This window comes from Sparus aurata, chromosome 19 (assembly GCF_900880675.1).
Source record: "Sparus aurata chromosome 19, fSpaAur1.1, whole genome shotgun sequence".
Taxonomy (NCBI): domain Eukaryota; kingdom Metazoa; phylum Chordata; class Actinopteri; order Spariformes; family Sparidae; genus Sparus; species Sparus aurata.
Genome location: NC_044205.1, coordinates 18,665,997 through 18,691,929, shown reverse-complemented (window position 1 = coordinate 18,691,929; position 25,933 = coordinate 18,665,997). Strand labels below are relative to the sequence as shown.

General features: G+C 41.6%; 2 protein-coding genes and 1 long non-coding RNA gene across 6 annotated transcripts in view; 1 reads left to right on the top strand and 2 right to left on the bottom strand.

Moving 5' to 3' along the window:
- Positions 1–141: 141 nt before the first annotated feature.
- On the bottom strand, positions 142–5,893 carry cfap99 (cilia and flagella associated protein 99). Its single transcript, XM_030398258.1, has 15 exons — positions 5,498–5,893; positions 5,025–5,166; positions 4,839–4,933; positions 4,643–4,749; positions 4,385–4,562; positions 4,154–4,234; positions 3,001–3,069; positions 2,394–2,480; positions 2,204–2,292; positions 1,697–1,901; positions 1,402–1,543; positions 1,026–1,177; positions 731–936; positions 464–644; positions 142–366 (listed from the first exon to the last, which is right to left on the bottom strand). Exons 1-15 carry the CDS (start codon positions 5,609–5,611, stop codon positions 280–282), a joined length of 1,935 nt encoding a protein of 644 aa, XP_030254118.1. The 5' UTR covers positions 5,612–5,893; the 3' UTR covers positions 142–279.
- LOC115570032 (uncharacterized) lies at positions 5,862–10,984 on the top strand. The gene is made up of 3 exons (XR_003981682.1): positions 5,862–6,078; positions 10,495–10,688; positions 10,784–10,984. It is a non-coding gene; the product is annotated as an uncharacterized LOC115570032 (long non-coding RNA).
- Positions 7,172–25,933, bottom strand: part of dnajc13 (DnaJ heat shock protein family (Hsp40) member C13) — a 33,061-nt gene continuing 14,299 nt past the window's right edge. The window contains exons 11-58 of one of the 4 annotated variants that reach the window (XM_030398256.1): positions 25,659–25,738; positions 25,390–25,559; positions 25,254–25,286; positions 24,407–24,506; positions 24,143–24,250; positions 23,853–24,008; positions 23,712–23,768; positions 22,499–22,620; positions 22,270–22,345; positions 21,987–22,082; positions 21,744–21,884; positions 19,627–19,644; positions 18,659–18,741; positions 18,421–18,574; positions 18,170–18,273; positions 17,918–18,077; positions 17,747–17,809; positions 17,561–17,662; positions 17,296–17,400; positions 16,582–16,784; positions 16,414–16,498; positions 16,148–16,302; positions 15,913–15,958; positions 15,669–15,823; positions 15,383–15,584; positions 15,129–15,244; positions 14,917–14,995; positions 14,682–14,817; positions 14,361–14,545; positions 14,163–14,237; positions 13,943–14,062; positions 13,357–13,752; positions 13,158–13,271; positions 12,838–12,954; positions 12,163–12,340; positions 11,986–12,077; positions 11,800–11,899; positions 11,627–11,701; positions 11,419–11,531; positions 11,158–11,327; positions 11,019–11,061; positions 10,760–10,933; positions 10,480–10,659; positions 10,192–10,332; positions 9,951–10,094; positions 9,715–9,814; positions 9,355–9,459; positions 7,172–8,328 (exon numbers count right to left, since the gene is read on the bottom strand). In XM_030398256.1, the coding sequence (XP_030254116.1) occupies positions 9,404–9,459; positions 9,715–9,814; positions 9,951–10,094; positions 10,192–10,332; positions 10,480–10,659; positions 10,760–10,933; positions 11,019–11,061; positions 11,158–11,327; positions 11,419–11,531; positions 11,627–11,701; positions 11,800–11,899; positions 11,986–12,077; positions 12,163–12,340; positions 12,838–12,954; positions 13,158–13,271; positions 13,357–13,752; positions 13,943–14,062; positions 14,163–14,237; positions 14,361–14,545; positions 14,682–14,817; positions 14,917–14,995; positions 15,129–15,244; positions 15,383–15,584; positions 15,669–15,823; positions 15,913–15,958; positions 16,148–16,302; positions 16,414–16,498; positions 16,582–16,784; positions 17,296–17,400; positions 17,561–17,662; positions 17,747–17,809; positions 17,918–18,077; positions 18,170–18,273; positions 18,421–18,574; positions 18,659–18,741; positions 19,627–19,644; positions 21,744–21,884; positions 21,987–22,082; positions 22,270–22,345; positions 22,499–22,620; positions 23,712–23,768; positions 23,853–24,008; positions 24,143–24,250; positions 24,407–24,506; positions 25,254–25,286; positions 25,390–25,559; positions 25,659–25,738 (5,678 nt within the window). In that variant the 3' untranslated portion in view covers positions 7,172–8,328; positions 9,355–9,403. The remainder of the gene's footprint in view (positions 8,329–9,354; positions 9,460–9,714; positions 9,815–9,950; positions 10,095–10,191; positions 10,333–10,479; positions 10,660–10,759; positions 10,934–11,018; positions 11,062–11,157; positions 11,328–11,418; positions 11,532–11,626; positions 11,702–11,799; positions 11,900–11,985; positions 12,078–12,162; positions 12,341–12,837; positions 12,955–13,157; positions 13,272–13,356; positions 13,753–13,942; positions 14,063–14,162; positions 14,238–14,360; positions 14,546–14,681; positions 14,818–14,916; positions 14,996–15,128; positions 15,245–15,382; positions 15,585–15,668; positions 15,824–15,912; positions 15,959–16,147; positions 16,303–16,413; positions 16,499–16,581; positions 16,785–17,295; positions 17,401–17,560; positions 17,663–17,746; positions 17,810–17,917; positions 18,078–18,169; positions 18,274–18,420; positions 18,575–18,658; positions 18,742–19,626; positions 19,645–21,743; positions 21,885–21,986; positions 22,083–22,269; positions 22,346–22,498; positions 22,621–23,711; positions 23,769–23,852; positions 24,009–24,142; positions 24,251–24,406; positions 24,507–25,253; positions 25,287–25,389; positions 25,560–25,658; positions 25,739–25,933) is intronic. The other 3 variants (XM_030398254.1, XM_030398257.1, XM_030398255.1) reach the window with 3 other exon arrangements.

Sequence of the window (25,933 nt, the reverse complement as noted above, 5' to 3'; positions counted from 1 at the left end):
AAAATGGTCATCACAATTCCAAAAGTGCCAAAAGTGATGTCCTCAAATTGCTTCATTTGTCCAACCTTTTTTTGCTTAGAAAATGAGTAAAACAATCTGGGATAATCTCACTGAATTAAATAACAACAAGCAGTAAATAAATCACAGTGGCGCAACATTTTTATTAACACATTTGGAGCAAATTTTAATTACGAATGTGTCAAATTAAGACAATTAAAGATGTAAGGCAGATCTTCCCACAATTTTCTTACAACAAATATAGCAGATGATGTGTCTGATCTAAAATGAAACATTATAAGCGTTCCTCTGGATATGATGCTCTAAGCTCAGCTCCAACTCCTCCAAGCTTTTCTCTTTGGAGCTTTTCTGGCAAAAACAGAGAGACAAGTGATTAACGTTATTAACTGCTTTACTGCTTAAGAATCTCAACACTAACAGGAACAGTCAAAGCTTTCATGCTCACTCTGTTGTGTATCTCTGAGTTTCCGACAGGCCGTTCAGGAGTTTTGGTCTTCTTTCCCTCAGCTTGCTTCAGTCTTTGATGCTCTTGTTGTTTCTCTTTCAGTTTCTTCTGCAGAGCCAAAACCGTCTCATCCTGAGTCACCTTGGCCTGCAGACTCAGCCTGGCTCTCATCTCCTCTTTCCTGCAACAAACAAAAATTATCATGATTGTCTGTATGTGATACCTGCTTCAGACCACATTTTCCTGCTCCCAAACGTTTTCCCTGACCTGACGGCAGCAGCCTGTGCCTGCATTCTCCTGTAGATATCGATCTTGTCCAGGTGCTCCACCAGCTGCTGCTTCTTCTTCTCCTTCTCCTCCAGGATGTGCTCCCGTCTCTGCTGCTGCTCTGCTAGCTGAGCCTCCCTCAGGAGGGACAGCCGCTCCTTCAGCTCGGCAAGGGACATCTCTCCCAGCAGCTTGTAGCCTGCAGTCTGACGTGGGACAGAAGAACGATCATTACATGAGAAGCATGTGAAAGTGTACCAGACGTGAGATGGCACTCGAGCTTTCCCTCGCTCACCTCTGTGTCGTCAAAACTCTGCGCTCTGATGTGAGGAAGCGATTCGATGACGCGGATTTCGGCGATGATTTCAAACTTCCTGCTGAGCTCGGCATGTGCCTCCTCTAGTGCTTGACAAAGGAGCCCTCGACTTTGCTCAGAGACTTCCTTCGCTGTAACAGTTGCATGATATTGATGACAGTTGAGTTTACAAGTGCATAAGTGTCCTGTTTATCCATCATATTTTGGATATGACTTTTACATAGAACATTAAAAACCTCGTCATTCATATCTATGCGTATGTGATCATAACAGTATCCAAGTTTCCAGGATATCAGAGCACATGAAAACACTTTCAGTGAAGAATGATCACTGAATCTCAAATCAGAAGGCGTACCTATACTTTGCTTGAATTTCTGCAGCTTCTCTTTAGCCGTCTTTGAGTTCTTGTGGCCCTCTGCCACTTGTTGCACCAAGTCTCTCATTTCTTTCTCCTCCTGCAGCCTCTTCTCTGCATATCTCCGCATCAGCTGGGCTGTCTACAAAAAAACACAACATGCATAACTGTAAGGATGTTTGTATAGAACAGCCACACATTTGTCTGGTTACCCTTGTCGTTACATGGTTTAAAGTGCTTGTGTTATCTTCTCTAAATGCCTCCTTCAGTCAGTTGTGCGGCGATCTTCACCCACCTCTTCTTTCTTCAGCTGAGCCGTCTCTTGGTTGCGTTCCATGAGGCGGGCCCGGGCTATAGCCGCCTCCTTATGGCTGATCTGTCCCTCCAGATGCCTGCGCTCAATCTTGGTCAGCTCCTCCTGAAGGTCCTTCTCACGCATCTCCCTCTGCCACTGCAGGAAACACGAGGGCTCACGAGCTCCCTCAACCAGACGCTCCATTCTGTAAATACAAATGTAAAGAAATGACTGCTGGCTTGTTTAGCCTGAGAGCACCATCTTCTTGACAAGAGAGACCTGAGAAGAAAAGGGGGAGACTGACTGGGAAAAACACTGTTTGCGTTTCTATCACATACACCATTTGGACTGGACCAACCACATTTTTTTTTAATTAAACCAACACCCGTCTGCTAATCACCGGATACAGATGGTCACATATGACAAATTGTTAAAAATAGTAATATGAATGGAAGAAGTCAGATGTTTCCACTGACCCAACACTGGAGACAGTCTGCTGTGCTGTACCTTTGCAGCTCCTCCTCCACCTGACGGTCATAGAGCGCCTTCTGCCTCAGGGTGGCTGCAGTGTTTAGCTTTGCGGGCCAGCTGTTGGTCTTACAGAATCAGAAGAATATAAGTGGATGCCATACCTACATGAGTTCACATTAATCACTATCACACTGAAGGTCGATCAACTGAAATAATCAGCACTCACCTTTTGGCTGGAAGGAGACGCGGAGGAGCGAAACGAGTTGAACTTGAGTTTGGAATCAAAGTCCGCCGCGATCTGAGACCTCACCCTCTGCGATGCAAATGACGGTTCATCAGAAGTGTGAACAGACACAGAACTGTCTACTGACTGAGAAGTGAAGTTTTATTTTTTTTAAAAGTTTTATTTATACAGCCCATCAGTTTATCAAAGATAGCCTTATATTGCTTTTGACAGAACTTCAGACTCTACCAAATACACTGAAAATTGTCTGTCTTGAGGCATTTATTAGTTTCTGTCTCTGCAAAAGTGGCGAAAAAAGTAAAATCTCCAAAACTAATGTATCTCTGAGCTATCTCTTCAACCAAATCACACACATTAAGGCTATTCTATACGATCTACTTTTGATAATATAATAAGCCATGTAATATTGTTTCATTTCCGTTCACTTTGTATCCCCTGAAACTTTCCATCTCCTGCGATGAAAACCTCTGATCGAGCCCAAAGTCACAATAAAGGAAGAAGCCTCAGGAGAAACATCTCGAATCTACATAAGCTTGAACATAAATCACCAACATCACTTGGAAACCCACGCATAGAGAAAAGCCCATACCTTGGTGCGTTCAGACTTCTGTGGATTTGCACATCTCAGCTGTTTCATATTGGCCTCATAGAGCAGTTCCTTCAGAGACAGAAAGACAGTTACGAATATGTAATGATAGTAATCATATAGAACAATAACTATTTTAATAACGTTTGTGCATTTTTCATCTAATTCTATCACATGATTGGCCTGACCAATATGGTAAACCTGCTTAGGATTTATTCATTATGAATATTCCCAAGCATATTTTTCTGTATTATAATCTTTATAATCTTTATACCCCAACACCAATATATCTGTGATAGGCCAACAGATACTGCATATTATCAGTTCACAGAGTCACATTTAATGCAAAGTTTCTATCATGTTGACTCAATGTGCACAAATTTAACAAATCATTTTGGATGAAGTCTTATACATAAACTCTACGTATTTATTCAATTATATATACATACAAATACATACAAACATTAAAATAAAATGTTTATTCAAATGTTTATTATTCAAATATTGGACATAAAAGAATACATTTCAAATTGGTTATTCTGTTTCCTTTTATGAATCAGACATCTAGATATTTAATTTATACACATTAACCCAACAAGATGGAAAAACTTTGTATTAAATGTGACCCTTTACATTGATCCTACATAATTAAATCAGATGGGAAATGTACATGTAATTAAAATAGTTAAAGTCTTTTTAGATATGTTTTGCCATCTTTATATAAATATCATTTTCAAATTTCACTGGGTTACATTTTTCAACCACATGCCAAAATGTACGCAACTGCATTCATCCGTAGGGACTTGACTTGGGGACTCGAAGGTCGCCGGTTGTGATGTGGACTAGTAGTTGTAGAATGCGAGTTCACACCCTGTGCATTGCCGAGGTGCCCTTGAGCAAGGCACCAGCCTCTAACACTGCTAGTTGGGCGCTGTAGCATGTATGACAGCCCCCTTAACTCATCTCCTCTATACATTGCATGTGTGTGTAATGTGCGTGGAAAAAAGAATTTCCCAAAATGATCCAAAAATGAAAGTTTAAAAAAGTTGCATGAGGGTTAAACTTTTTTTTTCTTACACTAATGTTACAGACTTTATTTTGTCTTCTAGTCATCAGAGCAGTTTTCTGAAGTTAACAGTAAAAGCAGAGATTGTACCTCACTTTCCTGCTGGTTCTTCTGTTTGATTTCCTCCAGCTTCTGCATCTCCTTCGGAGCCCTGTACGTGCTACTTGGCACCTATAGAATAAATAAATTATGAGCGGTACATCCATCAAAGCCGTGACACAATATATCTGCACCTTAATGACCTGTCACGTCTACATTCTCTTCAAGCCACTACACACATAAACTAACTGTGTGTCCACGTTTGAAGGAAATAAGACTGACTGGTTTGCTTTTTTCCTGCTGTGGAATGAGCTCAGGCTTTGGCAGATGTGGCGGTTTAGGTCTGGTGAGAGAGAACTCCTGCGGCTTGGTGGTTTTGATTGGAGCCTTCTTGACCTGACCCCCACAAGACACTGCATCAGCAAGCTGCTTTATGAGAATATTGATCTCCGGGCGCCATCTAAAAGACAAACAGACACATTCTTTCCTTCCTTTTTACCTTTGGAATAACAATACTTTATTACAGAAGATTTTACTTACCTCAGCAGAGGGCCAATCCAGTTTTTCTCCACATATTCAGCGTCGTAGATCGTGTTCCATTCCGCTTGTATCCATGTGGTGAGGTTTGTGAAGAAGAAATTCAGGAACTACAGGGCACAGTAACGGAGCTGTTGATTGATGGTTATTTCCAATACAGCAACAGGCTTTCACTCTGATCAGATGAAGGGTTTCTTACTGTTTGCATCTTCTTGATGTCCAGTGATTTGACAATGTTGCTGAAATGCTGAAGTCCAAGGTCATCGAGGGCAAACGTGGCGAGGTAACAGATAACTGATGAACAATATAGTAATATAAACTTGTTAATGGATATCTTGTTTTATTCTAATTGGAATTCGTAAGGTTGATTAGTTCATCAACTTACCGACAAACTGGCTGCGATCTCTGGGTAAGCATTTCCAGTTCTGGCGATAGAAGATACTGACAACGACGTCCAGTAACTTTTTGTGCTCAGTACATCCAGAAACAATGTCAAGTATGAAATTCTTATGCAGAGAGTCCATGTGCTGCAACAAATAACACATGAGAGACATGTAGTGTAGTTTTTATAGACAATTTTTTTCCCGTTTTTATTTTGTTTTTTCTTTTCGGTTTACTTTCTACTGTTAACATTTTTTTTACCTCAATTTTTATGAGTTTTAGCATTAGTTTTCTTTTAATATTATAGTATAAATATATTGAAATAAGATGTAATGTCTGAAAATAAGTCTTACATTAAGTAGGCTGACATGGACTGGATTTTGAGTTTTTGCAGGGTCAGTTTTTAGTTTAGTTTTCGTTAACTATAATGACCCTAATGTTGCTGTATGTTGTTCATATTAACGTGAGTCCACCTACCTGCAGGTCCTTGGAAGCATCTTCCATGAAGTCATCCAAACACTGTCTGCCAGCGTTGAACCTATCGAGCAGCACAATGGCCTCCCTAACAAGTGATCCATAGCTCGATGCCATTTTAAAGCGACCTGCAGAGAGCTGCTGGAGAATGATAACCGGGGTGAAAAAGATATTTGGCGGCAGGAAATCCCTCAGAGGAAGAGCTATAGTCCCATAATACTGTCAATACTCGGGCATGAGTTGAGTGAAAGTTAAAATTGTGTGTCTACCAGACAGAAACCAAAGTGTCTGCCGTGAAAAAACGCTCTGTCAAAGCGGATCCATTGTTTTCAGCCGTTGCTAAGCAACACAACGCCGTAAACAGACATGTCCCAGCTCCAACAGCTGAGCAGCACTTTTCAAAACCAGGAAGTATCAACTTTTATTTCCATTAATGAGACGCGTCTTTATTGTTGGGCTGTTATGTTCAACACGTGATAATTATTCAGTGTCTTAATCCATCGGGGGCAGATCAACAGAGAGCCGAGGCCACGCCCCTTCCGGTGGATCTGACGGGATCTCTGAAAATCTCGGATCGGAAAAAAGTTTGTATGGTAGTAAATGAAGAGACAGATATTTGTTCCCACTTTAATTGTGCCATGAGCTACACATATGATGTCTGGAATTTTGAAAGATGCATAGTCAACTCAAGAAAGTCGCAGTTCGTCGTAATTAAAGCAAGACATCATCTGGTTTTGTGTGAAACTGTTCAGTGAACCACATCTTCTCGTTCAACATACCTCACCAACAGCAACATGGCCGCCAACTCGGCACACGAAAGGTACTTAAAAGATGAAAATCACAATAAATCTGCTCATATTGACAACTGCAGTTGTGTGGAAGAGGAGTTGGACAGTTCAGTCAGCTGCTTATATGCAGGAGCAGCAATATAATGTTTAAGTTAGGGGGTTTGGTGATGTCAATAACGCAACTTGCAAGGCTGTGTAGTCTTTATAATCACGTAGTTTAAAATCATATTTAATTCGTTTTTCTTGACTTATCTTATCTTATGGTGAAGTTCATGGCACAACTCAAGTACGATTTATCTATTTCTCTTTTCACAACCATGCAAAGTTTTTCCCTTAGAGTCCACCGAAAAGGGGCGTGACGTTGGCGCAATCTCATGACGCAACATACTGATGGTTGTACTAGGAGTGCCCTAAGAGGCACTTAAGGCACTCCAGTTGTCTAGTTGTACGCTGCCTTTATGTGCTTTTGGGAATGTTCTAATGAGCATATTAATGTTATAAATGCTATAATAATGTATTCACGACGTTGATATCCATGCCACTAAAAATAGTCTTTATTCATATATTAAAAAACTAGCTCATACATGTAAATAATGTAAATTCAAGATCCAGTTGACAATATAAATCTATCAAGAGTCATGGTTCTAAAAAATTATTTAACATGACAAAAGCTTTAAAATTTAAGGATAATTTTGCAAAAGATGTCGTTCATGTGGTTCGCCAGGATCATCCGGTTCAAACCAATAGTTTACTCTCTGAGAAAATACATGTATTAATTTCCGTCTTTGGCCAAGACCAAAAACGAGTCCTGCTTCTGAGACATGAACAAACAGTAAATGGTTCATTCTGCTGAAATCTCCCCTGAACACAAATGTAAATACAAAAGAACAACACTGTGGGTTCCCTTTTATTCTTAAAATTTTATGTACAAGTGCGACTGATTTATTTTTTTTAATGTACATTCAATATAGAAAGTTTATATACGCAATATTACATTGAACATTTCACAAATTGCACTAGTCTTTCACATAGATTCGTAATCAGAGTCATTCGTCATGTCTTAGCAGAAGCTCATTTCCTGTGGTTATTATTCACTTATAAATATTCTAGTGCTTTTTGCATTCTGGGGGAAGGAAAATTACTTTAAAAAGTGAGGCAGAAAGGGTAGCCTTCAAGGAGAGAGAGAGAGAGAGGGAGCAGACTGAAATATGAATTAAGATCAGAAGAATAAGAGGCTGGACATTTGGAGAGCATATTTGTATCAACTTTGAAATAGTGGATTGATCTAGACAAGAGCGTCAGCATCAATCAGTGGAGAATCAGGGCAGAGAAATCATACACATATTTTCTGATTTTAACATATTTTCCTGTTCAATATGAGAATCCATTCTGTAGACCAGCAAATGACATGTTTATGTGAGAAGTGGATAGGTCCTGTGCACAAATGTGTCACAGATTAGGCTAAGTACCCTCTGTTCAGGATTTAGGGTGAGTTCAGCCAATCAGGATATGACAAAGAGGAATAAGGGGGCAGAGATGAGACGGTAAACCTATAATAAGCCTCAGTCTTCCAATGTCTTTCTCATGAAAAAAAAAACATAATCTACAGTAAAAAATATATTCATACAAAAAGTAAACTCTTCTGTGTCATTGGAAGAAACAAGAAAAGTAGCACAGAAACAAAACAAAACGTGGTCATCCGTTAAAACAATTTTAAAGTGTTTATGAAGACTTGAGTGCCGTTTGTAAAGGGGAGTGGAGAGTGATGCTGGAGGGAGGTGTCGCAGAGATTTTGGTGATGGTCGACGACGGCCCCGCTCTCCTCCGTCTTTCCCTCTCTCCATCCCCTCATCCGGGAGCTGAACGGTCCCTCTCTGAGCTGCAGCCGTGAAGCTGCAGGGCAGTCTGGGTGGCCTGAGCGTGACCTGTGTGTGTGTGTGTGTGTCCGTCAGCCTTGGTCTCCAATGTCGTTGTCCACGGGGGGTGGGACGCTGGGCATTACCGTGGTGCCAGATCCTGCTGTAAGGTAACCTGCTACTCCTGGACCTATGAAGGAGGGAAGGAAGGATTCAGTACAGGCGTGACTGAGCTGGTGTTCTAGTGATGAGCTACAATGATGAACTAAACTACCAAACTACTGCATGTATGGAGGAGTGATAACTTCCGCTTATAATGCTTTTAATGCTAGATGCTTTTAATGTAGGGTTAGGGTGTAATGGGTGTAAAACAAAATCTTAATTAATTTCTCACAGTAAAATGAAGGTCAAATTATGGCACAAAGGAAGTGCGTCTGCCATTGCTCAACTAAGACAGGAGGAGGTATTGTTTTCCCTGGTCGCTATCTGCAGGTAACAGTGGAACCTCACATCTTAATAACCCTAACCCTTATGGCATTGAATTATGGCCAGAATATTTTTCACTCAACATTACGTTGTCAAAGGGAAATTGACATTTGGGATATAAATTGTCTTCAATTCATAATTTTATCCTATTAGACATTCATCTAAAATGTTGTCATCGTATGAACTCTTGAGTAATGGCAAAAAAACTGTTTTACAAGGTCACGCTACCTTTTGCTCAGCAAAATCTAATCAGTTCATTGTTGAGTCTAAGTGGAAGTTTGTACCAAATGTCAGGAAAATCCCTCAAAAAGGGCTGTGAAGTGCTGAGTCAAATATAATACGATTGACCATATTGTACTATAAATGGCCTGTAGTTTCAGTAGCAACAAGGAGGAAGTACCACTTCCTTGCACTGACGTCTGGGTGGTACTAATGTTGCTCTTAATAAGTACTGAATTGTGTCCATTTCTTTAACTTATTAATTTGACTCTTCATTTCTAAGAAAATCAATCACTTTATATTTTTGTCGACTCCTCCTTTTCTGTGTTTGTGTGGTTCATGAGGGGATTTTTGTTAATTTGTGAACATGAAGTGTGTTATTTGTTTGTGGATGGAGATGAAGGTGACATTATTTTCAACACTGCAAAGATGAGGGGGTGGGGATGGAAAATTTAGTAAAGGGTGAAGATGGAGGTAAAGAGGAAAGGTCAAACGTCAGGTCAAAGTCTACCTGCATCAGAACAAGCGAAAGGAGGGCTGCGAGGGCCCAGCTTAGGAGTTTAGAGCCCACCTCGCAGTGGGCTGCTGGCGGCCATGAGAGAAGGAGTGGATACCCCTGAGGAGGAGAATGTGGAGGACAAAGAGGAGGGGAAGGGCAGAGCCAGGAAGTTACAGGAAGTGGAGAGAGACAGGGTGGCTGGGTTGAAGCACAAGTGAGGAATCAGCCACAAGGTGGTGTTTAGGATAAAGCAAAGCATTAAGATTCAACAACAGCCCAGAGAAAGGCACTCGAGACCTACCTTTAAAAACACAATTTGAACAGTTTTGATTGTTTGAAAATGTCAGAGACACATTCAAATAAACACTGTACCTGTCAGGTAGCCTGCAGTCTGGGACTCTGAGATGAAAAGATCATGTTTCTGGTCTTTGAAGGCACTCCACACTGAGGACTTCGCTAGAATCTCGTTCACCTGCAGAGTATGAGTGGTTAAGCGTTATTAAGATAATCATCCAGTATGATGTCATTCAGAAAAATTATTCAATTAACATATAAAAGAAAGAATACCAATCATCTACTGGTTTTCACTGATAATCATGCTGTCACACCTGTTCGCCGAACTGCAGACTGCGAGTCATGGACTTGAGAGCCTTGACTATCTGGGCCTTTGTGGCTGAAGGGTTATCAAGAGTCTCCAAGCCGATTCCTTCCAGTAGCTTCAGTAGGTATGGAACCAGCTCCACTCTTAGAGCCTGGTCAGTTCATTAACAAAATGCTTGTTAATTGGACGTGGTAATCAAACAATAATGGTCAGCATTAAAAAAATAAATAAAGGTGACTGGTGTTTACCTGGGCGACCAATTCAGTCTGCTCCTTCTGAAACATGCGGTTGAGAGCTTCACAAGCCAATCCGGCCATGTCGGCCCGACTTTTCATCCCAGTCATGAGGGGTCCGATTGTTTCCAGAGAAGCCATGGAGCGCACACACAGCTACATCAAACAACACAGTGTAAGCTATTGTTTTTAGCTATGTTAGTGTTGAGTTAGTGTTCAGTAAGTAAAACTGGATTCCTTGTTTAAAAACAGCAGAGCAGTGTAAAAACAAGTCCAGGAACCTTTACTCATTTGGTTCCTCACCTCATTGTCTGACAGCACGTGGATGAGGCGGATGGAGCACTTGGGCACGGCATTGTTCTTGTGGTTGAGTGCTGCCAGGATGCGAGGCAGGTGACCCAGAGGAGGAACCTGGTCGGCCAGCTGGCTTTGTGTGCTGAACAGACATACTGCTGCCGTGGTAACCGTCTCTAGGGCCTCACCCTACAGGAGACCGGAGATGTCAGGAAGAGGTGAAAAATCGCTCGTGGTGACACAAGAGGATGATTGAAAACAAAACAAACGCTGCGTTTCTGTTTCTCACATTGGGGTTGTTTTTCTCCAGCAGCTCAGTCATGGTCTCCAGGAGGGACACCAGGAACTCTCGAGGCTTGCGTAGCACCCAGCCTGGCTGCGCGATGAAGATACGCAAGAAGACGCCACCGACTTCTAGCTCGCCCTGTCCTGCTCCATAAGCCACTGTGAAGTCATCTGGCATCTGATGAAACAAAGCAAGACGTTATTGTTGCATTAAATCAAAAACATGTTATGTTTCGTAGTGAGTTATATGTTAATGCACTTACTTTCCAGTTCACATCAGGATTATCCTTCTGCTGTTTAAAGTGCCTGTAAAAATGCATGAAAGTAAATTAGGTGACGTTGAAACATCCTAATGGTTGGAATACAATATTTCACACTTGTGAAATGGGGTTTCTTTCATACTCAAGCATCAACTCCCGGACAGTTGTGGACACTTTCTCTCTCGAATTGTCGTTCCAGATCAGTTCAGGGTTCTCGTGTGTTCCCTCGAATATGTGCACTGCTGCTTCGGCGTTGTCTCTCATGGCGTCCATGAACACACCAGGGAGGAAACGCATCAGTGTTAGACGCACCTGTCAAAGAAAATTATGAAAGAGATTAATAAGTGTTGAAATGATGCAACAAAGACAGGAGTTATTTTGCTTTTTGTCCTCTCAGACGGACCTTTGGCCCAACCAGCTTGTCTGCGGTCATCTTGGAGAAGAGCTCGGCAGTCTGCGTGCGGACCTGGGGATGTGTGCAGTTACAGAAGAGGTCGAGCAAGTAGATCAGAGCACCTAGGGACAGAAGAGATAAATATGAGCATCTAAGAATTTATATAAATACAAGAAAATATCCAGAAAAAAACAAAACAAAACAGAATTACACTGACCTTTGGCCATAGCCTCTTTGACTATCTTTGTATTGGAAGTCAGTGCATACAAGGTTTCCAACACAATTTGGCGACCTAAATGATGCAAAAAATATGTTATGTTCAAAGATACAACACTGCAATAACTACAGCAAAGGAAAAAAAAATGAACCAGGGACTTGTTTTCTTCTTACTTGAAGGGAGTGAGTGCAGCAGCAGCAGAAGGTTGGACAACACTAGCGACTCTGCAATGTTGCTAACACATTCTTGGTTTGATGTCACCGTATTCACAACCTGTAGATGAAACCAAAATAGCTATAATGCAGGAATGGACGTACTGGAAACAACAACAATTAGATATTAAGACCAAGACGCTCTACCTCCAACACCAGCTGCTGTACTCTGCCAGCTCCATGAACCCTCAACAAAGAGAAGAGCAGTTTGAAATGTCCGATGCACTCTGTCTCCGAACCTGAAATAATGCAAAGAGAGGTGCTTTGAAAAGAAGCTCAGAAATGTAGACGTTTCAATAAAAAGCTTGGGGTCTCATGTCTCACCAGGGTTGTTCTTGATGACGTTACGTAGAGCCTCTAAAGCCATCTCAGCGAAGCGGAGCCTCTCAGCATGCTGCTGGGACTCCACCTTGTTGCTCTGACTCATGGCCAGCAGAGTGTGGAGGTACTGGGCCTGTGAGCCCACGTAGTCTAGCAGACTGGCTGCAAATGCTTTGGGGTACTAAAACACAGACAGTAAAACACATTATAGTATTACCAAGGGTTTTAAGTGTTTTTTACACCGATAATAGCCCAACAGTGAATAATCAGTTAGTTGTAAACACATTAATAGCAGATTATTACAATAATTAATTAAAAATATTTCCTGGTTTCTTTTCTCTTCTCTGACTGTAAACTGATTATCTTCAGATTGTGGAAATTTGAGGATTTGAGGATGTCATCTATGGCTTTGAGAAACACTGATCACTGGACATTTTTATAAATCAGAATACTTATTGATTAATCAACTGCTTACTACAAGGAAAATGTGTGTCAATGCTGCCGCCAATAATCACAGCTATAATAAATATGGCTGTTTGAGATCGGGGTTCGGACCTAATTTATGCTTGAGTGCTTTATTCCATATAAAAACCTTTTGGCAGACAGATGACTGATGCCAAAGGGCAAACGATGAAAAAGCTTGCTGTATATTTGATGTAATCTAATTCCTGTACTCACCTCAAGAGGAAAAGTTGGTTGCTCGTTGTAGACCCGCACAAAGATCTCTCCAACTATCAGCTCTTTGCTGTGATCATTGAACACAAACTCTGCACCAAAGCTTTTATCATTTTCTCCCTGAAAAGAGACCACAGACAAGATGCATGAATACTTGATAGTTTATCAATAGCATATATACCAATATCAATATATAGCATTTTCCTATATAAACAATTGCATAGACAACCATTTCTATGATATAAACATCAATAGCGACTTAGATCAGAAAAATGTAAAAAAAAAGTTTGTAAGAGAAACAAATATAGACGTAATAATCCTACCCTCTTTATGTTTCCCTCCTGCTGACACTCCAGGAATTCCAGCAGCTCGGCTCTTGTTCCATTGTTCCAGATCAAGTATGGGTTCTCTGAGTTACTATTCAGGAGCTTCAGGACCTGAAAGAACAGCAGGACATGTAGAGCTCAGCTTGCTGTTGGGATTAATGGATGTATATGCTTTGTATCCATTTCTAAAACATACCTCAGCAGGAGTTCCTGTTCCCAGCTTCCTTGAGATGTATGGTGTCAGCATGGCTGCTAAGCTCTTGCGGATGGTGGGGTTCTCAGGAGGTGTTCCGTCGATGCCGTTTGTCTCTGAAACGGGATTGTTCCCGTCCGGTGTGGGTGGTGTCTGGGCGTAGCCTCCCAGACGGCTGAGAGCTACCAGACTGAGCTTGGCCAGGTTGTTGGCCACCTCCTGTTGGTTTGTTTCCTGGTTGGCCTGAACGCCACTCTCCTCCAGGGTGTAGTCGTAGTTGAAGAGGTGGACCAGCAGGTGCCAGAGCACACCAGCATGGTATAGATGGGTCTGTAGGAAGAAATCCACTGCGAAGGAGCTCACGCACTGGACTGCCAGGGCGGCCGTTTTTGGGAGACCCTGAGAGTTGTGAGGATGAGGATTGAGAATTAACATTTAAAATTAACATTTTGTCCAAATCCTCCATAAGAGGAAATGTTCTTCAGACTCTAAAATGCTGAAAAAAATTTAAGATTTACGACTTTTTTCTTTGTGATAACAGACAGACTCAGAAGAATAAGATAAAAAAATAGCAGGTGCAGTTTCTTACCTTTCCATAGAACAAGATGTGACAGAGGTCCCTGATGATGTTTGGCAGTTCAATTATCTTTTCTCTGCATTCCTCAAACTGGGCTGCGACACTGTAGCACTTACAGATGTGCCCGCACACCTGTAGCACATTAAAGTGTTGAAAAAGTGTTTAAGAAATCACTACAAGCATTAAAGTACTCATTTCTGGGGAGAAAGTTGACTAAGGGTAAGATTCTTACCTGTACAGCCATGTCATCAGGCTTGCTGGACGCAGTTAACACAGCCACACACCGAGAAAGAGCCTCCAGCAACACCTGATCGAAACACAACAATTAATTTATTCAATCACAGTTCTCCACACCTACATGTAGACGGATGGCTGTAATCTTTCACTCAGACGGGTTGAGATTTAAGGTTTAGTGATGGGGTGTTTGTACCTCAATGCCGTTGTCGCGGCGCAGCTCCTCTGCATTCAGAGCGGAGCAGTTGACAGTGTGGAAGGCAAGTTCAACGGCAGCCGGAAGGAGAGGAGAGGTCTTGGAGAAGAGCTGATCGTCCTCCGTTTCCATTGTGATCGTTTTGATGAGCATTGGGTAACCAGCGTATTTGTATGGTTCCAGTTCTGTTTGTAGAAAAGGAGAGTTAGTTCATTTGATTTCATTTCATTAAGCACTATGAGCCTCAACTGGTTTCTTACTAACTGGATGAAAAACAAAAGGAGGGAAGAAGAGTAGCAGAAATGGGTTCTATCTATGTACCTTGTTTGTGTCGGTTGAAGAGGATGCTCTGAGTTTTGAGGATGAGGATGATGTTTTCTGGATCGGGGCCGTCCAGGAATCGTGCAGACTTTGTACAAAGGAACTCGTAGGCTTTGTTGACTTTCTCGAACATGTCCTGAAAGATGGATAGAAAAGTTGAAAATTAAATCCGTGGATTAAATTATGTTTAAAGCTCTTACACACATATCATAACACTGATGATCGTAATACGTACCCTGCCCTCAGGGTTCTTGTCAGGATGGTACTTCTGTGCCAGTCTGAAGTAAGCCTTCCTGATTTTACTTTCCTCGTGCCTGAAGCGAGATGTGCCAAGATTTGAGTCCTACTGTCCAATTCCACATTACCTAACATTTAATCCGACCCACTTACACATACTTCGAGTTGATTGCTACCACTCAGACAAATAACAACTCAAAAGCCACTCACTGTCCCTGTCCTTGTGGGAGGTTGAGGACTTCATAGGCGTCATCTACAGACATGGAAGGAGGCTTTTTCTCCACCTCTCTCTTCCAGGCTTCAAGAGTATCTTTTAGCAGCTTCACCTGCAGGGATAATGGTGGGTAAATGTTAAAAGAAGATACAGTTATATTGTTAGCTAGGTTTCTTGAAAAACTAATTAAGCTTCATCTAGAAAATACCATACTAATAAGGAGCTACAAGGAAAAAAACTAGAAACATACAGGTTCTCGAATGGGCCAGTTGGGGAAGCGGATGGTGTCGCACAGATGTCTGAGGTAGTAGATGTTGCAGAAGAGCTCGTTGTCCAGCTGAGGGAAGCTGATCACGGGGATGGGGCAGTACTGGTAGAGGGCCCGCGTGTTGCTCTGCAGTCTGGGGCTGAAGTCAGCTACGTGAGCAGCTATCTTCTCAATCATCATCCGCCTGAAAGTGGAAGTTTAAACACAGTTTATTGACATTTCTATAAACCAAATGGCTTTCACAACAATTAGACATGCTAATATCTACCTCATCTCGCTGCTCCAAATGGCCTCAGGCGTATCAAATTCTCCAAGGAATATCTCCGAGATGCGCTCAGCCTCGTAGTTCTCCAGGTAACACACCATGGCCTCAGGCAGCACCGGACCCAGAACGCTGCGCTGCACTATATCCTGACCCTTAGACTGGGGACAAGGCACAACAGATTCATTTTTTAAGAAGATATTTTGATAAGACAAAAATTGTTGTAAGGGGGAAAAAAAATCCACTTTACCTCCTCTGATTTGAAGGCTTGTTTCAGATGTGTGTACTTCAGGAACCTAAAGAAAACACAAGAGTCTCAGAGGTTATTATTAATTATACTGTTCTAAAGCCCTTTTCTCAGAGCTAATCAAGTTACCATAAGTAATCAGTCAGTTTCTAGTCAGTCTGTTGTTTGTCTGTTGTCAGTCATCAAGACAATCCAAATTTGTTTGGATATTGATATGATATTTGTTGCGTATTTTCACCTTGCCACAGGAAGCACGTTGGAGCCAGTGTACATCATGATGAAGAAGAACACCCCGGTTAAATAGAGGCGCTGCAGATTAGGGTTGTCCTGCATCACCAGGTACAGCATGTTAGCTACCTTTTCCACCAGGATGGGGTCAAAGGTCAACAACAGCTGGAGTTGACAAGGAAAAAAATGGGTCAATTTACTTATATCAGCATATCAGCAAACTGGATATGACATGAAAATATAGGCAAAAAAATACAGATTTAGATGTGCAAATACCTGAACAATGTGAGGGAGACAAGCATTGTCACTGATCATCCTCTTGATCTTGGGTAAAGGACGGATAATGGCATTATCTTGGTCCCTGAGTGAAAAGTAAATAAACACGTTATAAATGGGGGTATTTTCCAGATGTACAACCACAGAGGTATTTTCTGCATCACTCACCTGCTGGGGTAGTAGGAGCACATGGTGATAAGCATGTTAAGGATTAGTGTAGCCAGGTCAGACTCATTCATCACTGCTTGCCCCGTGGCCAGGAGGCACCATTTTAGCTGGGGGATGGCCTGCAGGGGACGCCAGCCGTCCATTCCTTGAGCCCAGCAGCGCGTCTTCGCTGTCAGGACGCCTGTGCTCCAAAATTCCTGCATCTGGAGAAAGAAATGTAAAAACGCAAGTGGTGAAAAGGGGTGGTTGCTATTAGTGGTCCCCTTGATTACCAATATTTTGTACTTGCTCTGAAAAAAAAACAAAATAAACCATATTTCTTAGCAATTCCCTAGTTTTTAACATTATGCAGGTTTTTGGGTATGCACAAATACTGCAACATCGACCTTTTCCAGAGGGGGGTTGAATGAATGAAAAAGGGAGGTTATTCGGAGGTTTTACAGCTACATGTAAAAAGAAATATTAGAGATATATTTAATTTCTTTGGCCATGTTAACAGATTTCAGGATATGAACATTGTCTTTTTCCAAATACGGGCAAATTATTACATTATCTGACCATTTGTTCCGCTTCACATAGGTAAAAAAAAACAATCACGACCTGAACAACAAAGATGTTATTAGATTTATCAGTAATAAATTATGTTATGTTGTTGGTAAAATTATTACATTTAACCCAACTTGTTAAATTGGACATTTTAAAATGATAACATACCTCCTCAAAACTGAAAGGTCCTCTTCTCTCCTTGTCTGCGTTTCCAAAGTACCACTCTTTCTCACTCTCCCTCTTCATGTCTGGCGATGCCTCCAACACGTTGCTCTGTGGAAAATAACAAGACCTCTGTTTGACACTCTAGAGAGATTAATTAAAGCTTCAAACGAGGGTCAAGGTTGAATTTAACCTCAGTGGTGGCTCATAGAGAATTAGAAAATCAGTATATATATATATAGAGCTCTTCTTTTCAAGCAAAATGACTCACCTGCAGGGGCACTGTAGCTCTACTGGTGTGCAGATGGGCCAAGGTGAGCAGATCCACCAAAATACGCACTCCATTTGAGTCCATTACCTCCTTCACATTTTTCTGCAGAACAAAAAATGTAATCAAGACAGCGGGTTAGAGATGGAAGTTAAATGAACAGGCAATTCTGTAGATTTTACAACTTACCCTGTTGAGAATGAGTTTGTTGAGGAAGAGGATGAGTCTGTCTCTTTCAAGTTTGTCTGTGCACTGTAAACGCAAAACAGCATTTTGGATTTCAGAATAAATGATAAAACATGAAAACACTTCTATTGATGTAGATATATATATCAGCTTTCGCAGTGACAGTGTACTCACTCTGTCCAGCATGCCCACAATATATTTTGTGTCTGTGAAGGGGCCAATCTCCTCGTAGCACTTCCCATAGACTATAGCAAGCGCCTGCAGGCACAGGCACTTCATCGTAACTTTGGGTGTAAGCAGAAAGCGATGGTAGAGTTCGTTGAAGAACTCGTACCTGAGAAGAAAGAGAGGGAAAAGCATTCACTTTGGACTCAGTGCAGAGTGATACCATCAGTGCAGTCTGTTGGGCTGTTGTATTGGTCTTACGATCTCTTGATGGCATTTGATTCTTCGTTTTCATCCTCCTCAAGCAGCAGACGCAGGTAGTAATCCCCGATCTTTATCTCATCTGAAAGGCACTCGTATTTCACCTGCAAACAAAAGAGCACAGAGATAACCCTGTACTTATCTGTGGAATTTACTGAGGTATCACCGACTGGCTTAAAACTTACAAACACAGATATTTATGGTTCTAATATAATGAGAGCAATAAGATCCAGATAGCAGTGAACACAAACCTCAAACTCCTGGTGATTCCAGGAGATGACGGTGGCACTGCCGAGCTCACGGTCCACGCTGAAGGCCCGCATCTCCCCCTCCAGAGCATCCCGCAGCTCCTCCCTCGTCTTCAGGTTCCAGATGAGGTTGGACCGAGCATGGTCAAGCTGGAATCTTGAGAAGACAAAGGAGCAAGTCAGGACGGCGGGCTGAAGAAATAGCTTCCCGTTATATGAGTAGAATGTCAGAAAAAGCAACCTGTAGTAGAAAAGCTCCCAGTTGACTTCAATCTTTATCCTCTGTCGCCTCTTCCTTAGGATAACAGGCTTTTGGTTTGGGTTCTGAAAGCGAACAAAAGACGTAATAATTCAAATGAGTGTATCATCAACCACATCATTTAACATTTGTCCTTTTTCAGCTTATGGCATAAAAGAAGAGTTTGGAGGTTAAAATGGTGACAACATGAGCAAGGTTTCACACAAACAAGAACAACAGAAATGAAATGAAGGAACCAGTGTGTATGACAATGCAACATAAAATGTTTTTCAGAAGGGAGAAAGTTGTTTTTTAGAAACAAGACCAAAAACAAACACATGTCGCCATCGCAACAACATAGAAAATAAAGTTATGACACACAAAAACCAAGATGGGATCCCAACATTGAGTGTGTCCTTTTAATTCTAGCAAGGCGAGACATATCTTTACAGAGAGATCACTTTATACGCTATGTGAAGCTTTACGCGCTTCGCATAATTAGATTCACAACTATCATAAATCTGTTGTGTCATGCTGCAAAAGGTGACGTTGCTACTCAAGTAAGTAAGCTTTTTACTTTTTACTTGCAAGGTTAACTTTTTTTTGTGCATTATGGCAAATTTCCTGCATAAACAAAACTGGGGTGAGCAACACAAAATACTGTTTCAGGCTACTTGGCACAGGTCCTTCTGTTTATGGTAATTAAACTCTTGAATGTGGCCATTATTTATTTATGAAAAAACTCTGAACATATCCTCTATTGACAGCAGGACATGGTCAGACTTGTTCAAATCTATGCTTCGATTGTGTTATTTCCATTTGAATGTGGAAATCCCTTGTAGACCGGTCTTTGCCTGGCTGAATGTAAAAAACAAACTCAATGTGTAACATGAAGTTGGAAACATGGTTTGGTAAAGAGAAGGAGGATGGAAAGAAAACCAGAATGGATCCCATTGGTGAGTCCTACTTACCAGGTTATTTCTGTCCTGCTGCATTGTTTGACAGCAGAGAAACCACACAAGACAAGGGGAGGGTGGGGCAGAGACAACACAGAAAGGTTATTGTTCCCTCAGATCAAACAGAGGTGAATCGAAACAAAAAGGGTCACTAGAGTGAGATCATACTAAATTATTTGTCACTAAATTGTTCAGATTTATTAGCAGCTACCATGCTAACAACAAATATACTTGGAGCATGTGGTGCAAATTGGAAAGGATGAATGTGATTAGGGAAAATTCTGTGAAAGCAAGCCAATCAAAACATGTAGCTTATCAGCCATTTCCAGGCAAAATGATGAGAGAGAGCGGAGAGAAGGAGAAGGTGACATTAATGTGAAGTCAGTTTTAAGGTTATTTGAAAGTAGATTTGGTTTCACTTAGTTGGAAACGTCAAATGCAGCAGTTTTATTAAGAGTCTAGATGACAACACCAAACTCGACCCTCCGACACAGGTTCGGACAAAAAACACCTTAGATCGGCTGCCTGCAATTATGACGCGTAGTTCAAACCTGTCATTTCATTTACATTCTAACTAGGGTTGGGCCTGTGTAAATATTTTCAAACCGGCTTGATATTAAGCCAAGTTCCAGATACCAGACTGGACACCATAAAACCAACCAAACACAGAGCTAAGTGTGGAAGTGCCAATCTGGACTGAAAGTAAAGCAGTCAAAGATTTTTTGGCTACATTTCAGTGAACATTAAACCCAGGGCAACTCAAAACACAGAATGAAACATATTCCCCCTGAGCTTAGGTAAACCCTATGTTCATAGTTTGTGTGTCAAAAGGGGCTAAGTTATCCCATCTCTTAGCCTGCATATTCATAGCTCTGGGCTACAAATCAGCGATGTTAAAACCCCTAATGAGCTCAACAAGTTCCTGAAAAGTTTCATAATAAAATCCCTGTTAAGAAATGAAAGGTTTCTGTCCTCTGAACTGCAAGAAGGCTTCTAATTTGAAACAGATACAGATAGGGAGTGTTGAGTTTGTATTAACAGTGTAATGAAGCAACTCTTATAGTGCAAACAGGGGCGGCTCAAATGGGACTCAAATATTGTGGCTCATATATATATATATATATATATATATATATATATATATATATATATATATATATATATATATATCTATATATATATATATCTATATATCTATCTATATATCTATATACAGGGTTCTCCCCAGACGGTGGAACAGCGGCGCTGCGCCGCTCTACCGCTCGGTCAGCGCCGCTATACTCCGCGCGTGACAGTGTCGAGCGTCCGTCCGTCCGCCGTGCCCCGGTTGACGGCTAGGAGCTCCCGGCTGACGGCGATGAGCGTCCGTCCCTCCCCCGGCTGACGGAGTTGATGACCGGCTGTCCGCTCGCCCCCCCCCCCCCCCCCCCCCCCCGGACTGACGTTGACAAGCGGATATTATATATATATATATATATATATATATATATATATATATATATATATATATATATATATATATACACATACACACACACACACACACACACATATAACTTGTTACTGATGGGAGTATAGCAGAATTATTGCCCATCCCGAGGCTCCTGCTTACAAAAATCACTCTGAGGTTTAAGCTCATAAACCAGACCTAACCAGCAAAACCGGAAACCTACCCAACCCTTACCATAACAGAGATCTTTTTTAAAACAAAGGTGACCTTTGAATATAAATAACCCTTGGTTGCACTTAGACACACCTGGAATGAAAAACTTTTGTCATTTCTGAAGAAAGAAAAATGCACGTTAAACATTTTTGAAAATGCAGACAAGCAGTCTGAATAGCAAATAAGCAAAGCACAGAAAAATCAAATGTGATTGCATCTTGACATGTGCTGTTTCCCCAAGGTCAGGCAGCATCACAGCCGTCACTACTCTTCATGCAAAATAACAGCAGCAGCTGAAAAGAGAGTGAGTTTGCCTCTGGATACTGCAGCACTGGTCAGCAGCAGCAGCAGCAGCAGGAGGAGCACATGGAGACACCTGAGCTCACTGTCAACAGCAGCAGCAGCTTGTCTGATAGATAACAGGGAGATCAGCACCTAAGCCCTTTTAGTAAAGGAAGATAATCCTCACCTCCTTCTGGGCTATTCCCATTTTATCTCTCCAGTGCATCAACACTATATCGGCCTTCTCCTTGGCAAACTTTTCCACCTCTTTGGCTGCTTTGCCTGCCATCCGCTGCCACTCTGGGACTTTGTTTCGGTTTAGCTGGTCCTGTGGGAATATAAATATAACAAAAATGTTACAGATGTCAAAAAAGTTATTCTTATTGAGCTTTTTGTTTCATCTGCAGATGTGATATATTTGTCCAGATACCGTGGCGATTTTCAAGTTGTCACGGATGTGCATTCTGTCCACGTCTTTCTCCGGGACTGCATCAGCACTGTCCAGGTACGCCAGCAGGCCTGTTGGCTGAGAGCACACAAGACAAAGTGAGATGAGTAAAGACTTAAACAGGGTGCGTCGCTTGCCAGAGAAAAGCTTTGGCTTACATCCTGGAGTACTTCTCTTGTATTGCCATCATTACACTAATAGTTTTTGCCATACACATTGGACAGGTATCAAATCTTTGTGTAACGGTTGGACTCTGTAGCCTTACCAGTATCCTCTTGAGGAGGTTCATGGCAACAGGGTTCTCTGCCGTCCACAGGCCAACAAGGTGACGACTCAGCTGCCTGATATAGAAAAATAGAGATAAGCGGCTCATTCTCTGGGTAAGAGTATGAGTGAAGTATTGAACTGTGAATAAAGGAAGCTGCAGCTGGAACCAACAAACCCAAATTACTAAAAAATGACTGTGTGAGAGTGTGTATTTATTGAGGTTGGACCTGTTGGTAAGCATCCGCTGGTCACTGCTGATGGTGAACAAAGAAGTGTGCAGGTGCCTTGGAAGAGCCCCTTCACTCAAGGCCAGCTCCTGCATCTTAGTGGCTATTTCCTTGTCTCCCTCCTAAATGTAAACAAATAGTGGTTGGTTATCATCATATTGCATGACCATGAGGTGGGACCTCGTCATTGTTTTAGGAGGCAAGTCCAAAGTCCTAAACTGTGAGTTTTTAATCCTAACCGAGTCATTATGTACTCTTCTTTCCCACAGGGAATAATGCTTTAATAAAAAGGCTTCGACTCAAGACTATGTACCAGTTTAATTGTCAATATGTCAAAATATGAAGTTGTGGCTCTCCATTTGAGGATGGAGGATATAATATTTTAAACACTTAGGGTGAGTTCATCAGAGTGCGTTTCCAATATTGGAAAACCATGAATACCCTCACCTGCATGACTTGAAAAAGCTGTCTATATGTGCAGTCCTATATCGTATTGCAAATTTATTTTGGATTTCCACAAGGAGGAGCCTGCATCTCCATCATTAACACATTTTTGTTGCTGGTTCGGCTTTCCCTATATATTCCGCACAAATCTAGGTAAATGGCATGTGTGTAGATACAATACATTTTCAAAATAAGGTACGTCAGGGAGAGGTGGTGCTGACCAGTTACTTATCCTTTATTCATGCAATAAAAATATGAACACAACTTACGCAAAAGGGATTCCAGTATGTTTTGTGTCATTTTAAGAATTTCACGCATATTTTGTTGACTATGTGGATATCGGGAAGTGCAATTATCTTGGCCAGGGTAATCTCGCCATTAAATTTTCATATTGCCCAATGCCTTGTCTCCATTTGCATGCATTTTGTTTTCATACAACATTCTATTCCAACTAGAGACTGATGTAATTTGATGTAATTTCTTCAAGTTTTTCTCCTCCAACTTGACTGGATGATCTGGGACTGGTTTAAACAAAGTGGATCTGGTGTTGACTTGCTAGAAATGGGAAGCGTTAGTGTAAGCTGATTTGATTTGGCTTGGGGAGAGGTAACAAGTATTTTCAAGTCAAGAGGCTTAAGTAAAGTCTCAAATTTTTGAGGTGATTTATCAAGTGCAAGTCAAGTTGTAAGTCCACACTCTGATGGACACTCAAGACAACATCATGATATTATATACACAGTGACCCACTAAACGCACAGAAAAGGCTTACCTCAATGATGGCCTTCATCACCAGACCTGCTCCCTTTACTATTGCCATGGAGGGATGCTGGAGATAAAGACAAGTTGATTCAATGCACAAACATCTACTGAATTGAAACCACTCATATTACTGACAGGGCACTGCATATACCTGGAAGAGTTTGAACAGCGTGCGACCATTGGCAGCAACCATCTCAAGCAGCATATCAAACTGCTGCCCCTCTGTGGTTTCACTGTAGGGCGCGCAGAGGGCAAACGTTAAGAAATCCAGTAAGGAGCTGATGACCAAAGCTCCTGTTCCATGGTCCTGAAAAACAAAGAGAATGACAGCTCAGATTTTGGAAATAGAAAAATGTATATAATGATATACAACTTTCAAATCTCCCAATTCTTCTCAGCTCTGGCTGCATTTAAGATTGCTGACAATATGAGGAAATGTACCACGTTAGTGATGAATTTTTCAAGGAGGTTTTCAAGGAACTTCTTGGAGGACAGCAGAGAGGCCTTGTTCAGCTGTTCCTGCCTCAGGTCGTAGTCATCGTGCATTGGCTGCAAAGAAACATGAGAGAAAAGCTCAATAGCAAGATTCCAGTGAGTGGAGTTTTTACCTCAAATCCTAACTTGGATGCATAAAAAAAGAAAAATGCATGTTGCATAGTTATGCATGCATCTGATTGATTTCCAGATATTAAAGATAATACTTACACACATAAGGGCACAAAGCATGTCTACAGCAGCATGTGTCACACCGTTGTTGTTCCGTTTTAAAGCTTTAACCGTCTTTACTCCCAACTTTTCCCTGAATCTGTGACACACAAACACACATTCCCAGACTTACCAACACCAATAAAACAAACATGACTTGAAAAAGTTGAGACACAAAAACAAGAGATTATAAACCAAACAAAAACTGTATTATTCAAAAGAGGTCTGGGGTTGGATACACAAAGAATTCATTGCTTCGAAAGTGGCTTGTTGATTCTTTTCCTTACAAACTGTCAGGTCTTCCACTGGACTACTAAGTGTAACAACATAAAAGATGTTTTCCTTACTAAGCCATTCATGAATTTACAGTGATCCGTCTTTTGTAGTTGTGTGAGGGGAAACACCAAGCCACTCTAGCGATGAATCTTTCAGGAAAACCAATCATGGCTCATTTGCTTCACAGGAACAAATAATAAACAGTAAATACAGTTCCTCTCATACATCTCAGTGACCCAGAGAGATCACTAGGTTCTTTGATACTGTGATGTACAGAAATGTAAAGGATAAGATGGGCAAAGAGGATAGTAGGAGAGAGCTAGCAGCACAAAAATAAAGGATGAGAAGATGAGATGGCTAGAGTGGAAGGTCAAGACAAATCGAGGCAGACAGCTCGACTGAGCGACATAACCTCCTGTCTGAAGTGCTGTCTAAAAGCCAGATATGAAAGCAGAACAGAGATAAAAGAGGAGAAGGCTGATCAACAGACAGCTGAGAGAGACTCTGGAGAAGAACAAGAGGGAAAGAAGCAGGCAAAAGGGCGGACTGAGATGTATGGATTCATATTTACGTTGCATCTGTGACTCCAGACCCTTGACCAGACCTTGGAATGACAGAGCATGCCTGTTACCAGCAGCTCAACAAAAAAATATACTTTAAAGAAATAAAATCAGGAAGGTAAAGTGAGATAACTGCTTCATTCTTACTTAGGCAGCTGTGTGAAAGCCTGGAAGCCAGCCTTGGAGGCCACCAGGCGGCGGATGGCCTGGAAATGGCTCTCCAGCTCAGCGTTAAGAGCTGGCAGCTCTGCCTCCTGGGATAAAAGTGCCAGGATGGCATTGTTGATGAGCTTCTCTTTGTTCTCAGAGAAAAGACCCTGAAGAGAAAACAGAGAGAGAAAAGACAGCGAAACGAGTGTGAATCGTGCTCGGGCAGATGGATGGACATTAATCACGCAGGACTTGAGCACACTCACATCTTGGGTTACTGCATGCAGCACTCCACTGTAGGATATGTTGGCGTTGAATCTGAACACTGCATCTGCAAAGTTGCCATCTGACAAAGGAAGGAGGGGTGGAACAATTAAACCAAAGCATACATATCACCTCTAAGTGAGATCAAGAGTCTGTAGCCATGCTAGTGGGTCTGAAACTCTGTCTTTAGGCACAACATAGCCCCAGTTTATACCTCATGTACCATTTATTGTAACCATTCCATGTGCAGTACTTAACTTTGCCAGGTTCATAAGGT

Bases quoted from the DNA above. Each gene is read 5' to 3' on its own strand.
- cfap99 (XM_030398258.1), bottom strand. From the start codon at position 5,611: ATGGCATCGAGCTATGGATCACTTGTTAGGGAGGCCATTGTGCTGCTC. The intron at 4,563-4,642 runs GTAAGTAAAATC...TTTGTCTTTTAG, and splicing joins TGGATTGGCCCTCTGCTGAG to ATGGCGCCCGGAGATCAATA. The intron at 4,235-4,384 runs GTCAGTCTTATT...TTTATTCTATAG, and splicing joins AGCAGGAAAAAAGCAAACCA to GTGCCAAGTAGCACGTACAG.